The sequence below is a fragment of the Macrobrachium rosenbergii genome, chromosome 9, assembly GCF_040412425.1.
Source record: "Macrobrachium rosenbergii isolate ZJJX-2024 chromosome 9, ASM4041242v1, whole genome shotgun sequence".
Classification (NCBI taxonomy): Eukaryota; Metazoa; Arthropoda; class Malacostraca; order Decapoda; family Palaemonidae; genus Macrobrachium; species Macrobrachium rosenbergii.
In genome coordinates, this window is record NC_089749.1 from 19,571,417 (window position 1) to 19,577,661 (window position 6,245).

At 36.8% G+C, this 6,245-nt stretch overlaps 1 protein-coding gene across 1 annotated transcript in view; it reads right to left on the reverse strand.

The window, feature by feature from the left end:
• Positions 1 to 5,037: 5,037 nt before the first annotated feature.
• The window catches only part of LOC136841527 (homeobox protein aristaless-like), a 21,476-nt gene continuing 20,268 nt past the window's right edge, over positions 5,038 to 6,245 (reverse strand). The window contains exon 4 of the mRNA XM_067108483.1: positions 5,038 to 6,245. This exon is cut by the window's right edge and continues 446 nt beyond it. Within this exon, the coding sequence (XP_066964584.1) occupies positions 5,972 to 6,245 (274 nt within the window). The 3' untranslated portion in view covers positions 5,038 to 5,971.

Genomic DNA, 6,245 nt, shown 5'->3' on the forward strand with positions numbered 1-6,245 from the left:
CATTGAAAAATTGTTAAAATAATCTTGAGGATACCGAGGGAAGTCACTGAACACTGCCGTATAAGGCTTTTCGTGGGTTAAATGTTAGTAATAAGGAAGATTCCACAGTTATGTCGATAAGCAAAGCAGTATTCTTTAGAATACAGATATGACTAGAAATGGGGGCTCTCCAATCTTCAGCCAAATGGTCGAAAGCCCCCATTTTTAAGCATTTTTGTATTTTGAAAAATACAGCTTTGCTCATCTGCATAATTGTGGATTTTTACTTATTATTTCCGGTTGCAGTATCGTGATGCACCATAGAAAACGTTAGTCAAGTAAGTCACATATACGAAAAGGATGCCATATACCTCAGTTTGGATGGTGAGCAGAATATTTCCCGTTTTCATACTGATAGGAGACAGAGGTGGTCCAGGGAAAGTATTGATGAAATTATCCTCGTACTTAGGATACGAAATGATTTTGTTATCACAGGAAATATACAGGAGTTAAATCCCCCAACCATGATGTTTTCCTCAAAATATACATGGAGCCCTTTTCTGCCGCTCGCTTATAGTTCTTGGCGCTAATTTGGTGAACTTCAGCCTGTAATTTTTAAGCCTTAGCACAGAGTGAATCGTACCCACGACGGAGCAGGCAGTCTTACTACTTAATAGTTTAATTAGCAATTTATTTTATCATATTTATAAGCTGGGTAATGAAGAACACGTCACTGCCCTGGCGTATTCGTGGAAATTACTCCGTTAAGTAACCTAACCCCATCGCATCAACTTACAAAAGTTACGATAACTTACGAAGCCGTAAAATGCAAGATATGATAATCACAATTTGGTAAGTTGAAGCCGAGGGTAATAAGAGCCAGACATCTCTTTTTAAGTTATATCTCAAGTTGTGCCGTTAGTCATCGCGAGAGAAGCTTCTTCCTTTAATAAATGATAATGAGGAAGGATGTGCGAATTATGAGGGGAGGTAAGTAATGGCCCAGGAACCGTCTCCGATAAACTTTATGCTGATAATTAAAAAGAACGCGTGATTAAGTCATGGACCCACACCTTTTTCTTTATTTTTTTCTAAGAAAGGTCGACGGGACGGTTACTATGCACGTTTATTTGATAACTGGAAAATGAAAAGTGAGGTAAAAGAGTGAGGTCTATCACAGTAGAATGATATATCACCTTGTATGTGTATATATATATATATATATATATATATATATATATATATATATATATATATATATATATATATATATATAAAAACAAGCAATGCAAGCAGTAAGACAATAGGTCGAAAGACACACAGCACCACTCCGTTGCTTCTCTTTCCTTTGTGGAATTGCCTTTATATGTTCATCACGTTCCGTATTTTCGTGATTCAGTAATACATACATGCATACATACATACATACATACATACATACATACATACATACATACATACATACATACATACATACATACATGTTAAAATAATATTTGATGTTGACTGTCGAGTATGCAAAATATTTTTTGCCATACAATCGTAAAGCTGTAAAGGAAACATAGGTAGTTACGTGGTTTGTAGAACAAAAAGTTGTTAACGGATTGATGAAATAGATTTTCGAGCTCTGTATTGTGACCTAGAATGATTTTGGTTCGTCTCTGTCGTTAGCGATGACATGAAAGGCATCTCTTGAGTTGGTAAAATATTCTATTCACCGAAGAATGTTGTACAAAGCTTATGGAATCTGCCCTAAAGCTGGGTTTGTTTGCATATATAGAACTAATCCGGTATTTTCTACAGGTTCTGGCTCGTAACATTTTTAAAATATGTTACCATTTAGTTTTAAGTATGGTGGAGTACTTTATAATTTGCTTTTTACGATTTAACCGAAAAGTTGCATACGTACTTTGCATTCGGAAGCAGAAAAATTTTTGTCAAACGGAATTTAGAGAGTTTCTGGCAACAATACAAATAGAAAAAATAAGTATGTCCTTGAACATGTGTGATCGAGAGAGTGCCAATAAAATATCGAATCTGTATCAAAAACTTGTGAGCTTGTAAGCAGCAGAAACACACATGTGTTCATGACGGAATGTGACATTTAAAACATTTAAAGTGCGCCGAACTTTCAAGTTGATGAGGTTTAGAATTGAAGGTTATTCGGTGAAAATGTAATCCTGATTAGAGGATATGTTAGAACGCTGATTGTTAATTGAGGGAAAGCTGGCAGGTCTAGGGTTTCAAGGTTCAATGTATGTGCGTGAAAATTGTTAACTAGAATTAGTTTAAAATTCTTGATAGAAAACGGATGGGAAATCAAATTCCATGTGTTTGTTAGCTGTTAAACTTGATGAAAATATTAGTTAAAAGGCTTTTCAATGAATTATTAAAAAATTCTGAACAGTGAAAATTTAAACGTGTGTACTGACAGGTTAAATCTAAAAGAGTTGAAGTATTCTTCATATGTTATTAAAATACGAACTTTCAAATGAAGTTCAGTAATAAGATTGAACTAACTTAAGCTAAAATTCAAAGTTGACGCCTTTTAAACAACAGTAAAGAATGTGTTGGTACTTTCGTAGTGAGTCTGCTGGTAGTATTCACTTATTCCGATTATTGTAAAGGCCACAGTGACCTTCTATCATCTCAAAATCTTTAAATATATTGTGGATACGCTGCTCTTTTTATTATTCTGGAGTGCGGATTTCTCTGAAAGCTTTGTAAATCCTCAGATAATAAATGAAAAACTCTCCTTACTGGATGGAATTCGGACTTTCGGAGGTGGAATGAGTTAAGCACCCACCTCAGTATACTGACCAGCATGAGTTCGAGGCTTTCAATCGAGAATATTAAAAAAAAAAAGTCCAGAAAGGAGAGTTATGGCGTTATTGTGTCTATTTTAATACATACAGAGAAAGATCAAAACTTGGAGACCTTCTTTACTTAACTGGAGAGTGTGATTAGTTTTCGGACATAAAGAAGCTATCAAGAGGAGGACTTCACTTCCAATAAGTTTTGGCAGATGAATTAGAGCATCGCCCAGGATTGAAAGTTTTCGAGAGGGGGAATCCAGCCGCTGACTCCAAGAGAAAATGAAGCAAGGTCGTAGAGGTTGATCAAGAACGGAGGTATTACAACCATTGGGAATATCATTTAAATGTTCCATTAAATGATGGCAGTGTGGTGTCATTTCATGCTGTGAATGGAAGACTGACGATCTTCAACCCCATAGGAAAATATGTCAAAGGTCGTAAAAGAAGGTGATCATTGACAGGATACTGAAACTGTTCAGACTGTCAGTTTAGATCAGACTGTCAGGTTAGATGTTGTACTTTAACTACCCTATCGTATTGTAAACGTTAAGGTAACAGAGGTAACCTGGGTAACACGTATTACACAGGTGTGGGAATGCTAAAAAGTATTTCGCAACCAAACGGACAAGCAGTATGTGGCATTGGATAAGTGAAGGTTTTTCTAACGCCTCAGAACATGCTACATCCGTACATTTTTTATGTTAGTTACAAGATATAGTAATATATTTTTATTTCCTTTAAAGTGTAGCTTGATATGAAAAGCGCTTGGTCCTTTTTTGACGGTAAAGTAAAAAACACTTTCCAGAAATTAGCCTTTCTTTTTTAAGAGCCACAGATTAATGAGCGGCTTTTATTTGTAACTGGCATATTATTGTCTTTGTATTGTTCTTGATTGGCTTGGTGTTTCCACTTAAACTTTTGATTATATATTTGTTTGATAGCTAACACTATTTTCTTTTGAACAGGTAAATATATATCAAATGCGCCAAGTAATGGGGTGTTCCAGATGTTATCGCCATCATTTTCATTATATTGTTTGTTGTTATGAATTATTTTGTTTCAGTGTTTAACATGACGACGTGTCAGCATTAGAGCCGGGACAGTGTGTGGTTATTGTTGAAAGACGCTTAGACTCATGCTTTGTCTGCTTTAGAAAGATTTCATAGGCATCCTGTTTATTTGGATCTGTTCCACAGACTTTGCAATGTGATCATCCAGGCATTTAAATTCAGACTTGCTTACTTACCTAAATGTGCAATCGGGCAAACTGGAAGTCTCCTTATTTTTTTATTTGGGGCGTGGTGCCTGACTGAGCGTATTGAACTCTTATGTTTCAGAACAAAACATTATCGTACGTTTGTTCTTCTAGAAATTGCATCAAAGGAATAAGATCTGACTTCAAATAGTGTTTTAGTTTTCTGTAAAAGAAAACTATTGTGTCGGCTTTGTCTGTCAGTCCGCACTTTTCTGTCCGCCCTCAGATCATCAAAACTACTGAGGCTAGAAGGCTGCAAATTGGTACGTCGATCATCCACCCTCCAATCATCAAACATACCAAAGTGCAGCCCTCTAGCCTCAGCAGTTTTGATTTTGTTTAAGGTTAAAGTTAGCCATAATCGTGCATCTGGCCACGATATAGGATAGGCCACCAACGGACCGTGGTTAAAGTTTCATGGGCCTCGGCTCATACAGCATAATACCGAGACCACCGAAAGATAGATCTATTTTCGGTGGCCTTGATCATAAGATGTACAGAAAACTCGATTGCGCCGAAGAAACTTCGGAGCATTTTTTACTTGTTTTCTCTTGACACCAGCTTTGCGTTTGACTTAATCGTAATTGCTCGTATCAGTAATTCTGGACTTCCTATTATGAGTAATATTTAAGTTTTTATTTATTATTTGTACATTTTCATATGTGAATTTCGAAGTATAGTTTCCTGTTTGATTGTGGTTATTGTTTATATTTTCAGTGTTGTTTCTCTAAAGACTTTATTTTTTCTTATCGTTCGCTTCCAGTCATTCTTTGTTCTGGTGAACCATTTTGGAGTAAATTATTTACCGCTTGTGCTTATTATTATAGCAATTAATTTTCATAAATTATAAGACACTTCACAGACTTTGATTAATACATACATACATGCATATTATACAGTACATTTAGCAGAATAACCTTCAGTAATTTTTGAATTGTATTAACAAGACATATTCATAATAAAAATGAATTTGGGAAAGTGAATGAATTTTGAATTATTCATATATTTATTAAGGTCAATTCATGATTATACACCATGGGGATGAAAACTAACTTTGGTTTCTAAAGAGAGAAAATAAAAGGAGTATGTTAAATATGCTATGTACAATATAAATTGGTAAATAGTTACAACCATGAAATAATTGTAAAGATATTTAACAAATATTAAAAATATTGTTAAAATGCAGTTAACATTGGACGGAATCAGGTCTATAAAAGAAATACTTTTTCTCAATAAGATATGCAATAAATCTCACATTATATTTTCGTCATAGTGTCACATCACACACACCAGTAGTAGTCTCTATTTGAGTAGTGATTAAAACAATGTAATTTATTTTATCTTCATCCAGTTCCTGGCTTGAGAAATACCTCAGAATTTCTGAGAAAATCGAACGTTTTGCCAAGTAAATTCATTACTTTGATTTGATTATGACAGAGCACCGGAGAGGGATCTATTTCTCGTAGTGACTCGAAGTGTCTCTTGTAGTGCCAAAGAAAGAAAAAACCGAACAGCAACTTTGCCCTCTAAGTTGACCAAGTTCCTGTTGCATACCCTCTTCAGCAGAACGCAAGATGAGATACAGATACTGTCTCTCTTGTGCATTTGTTCAGCATATCACACAGTGTAAACAGTCTAGAAATTCTCACTAGGCGACAGCATCATTTATGTCAGAGCATCCAGTGGGTCATCATTCGTGTCTTTCACGACGATGCTGATGCAACTTCTTCGTGTGATTTTTAAGCACCTTTCACTGTAGCCTGTACTTATCCTCTCAGTGTAGGATAAGCGCTCAGTCCGTGGCGACGTCTGTCTGTCCTTTAGTCTCGCAGTGCCTGACGTCCTTTCTCATGCAGCGGTGCCGTTGTAAGGAACGTTTTTCACACAGGAGTTATTCCTTGAGGGTTGTCGGAACACCACCTCACGCCGTGATTTCACTTGCCTTCTGCAGGAGTTTCAACTTCATTTCCTGATCGCGGGCCTTCAGTCGCAGATCCTGTAGAGACGCCTGGCGCCTTTCGGCGTCGTCCCTCCTCAGAGCTAAAGGTGTGAGAGGGGGTGCCTGCAAGCCCTGGCTGGTGGACAAGGGTGGGGAATATGGCAAGGGAGGTGCCAGACTCGGAGAAGGTAGTGAGGATGAGGGCGACTGCAGGCCGGCGAGGCCAGGAAGGTATGGTTGTAGGCTGGCTAGATAT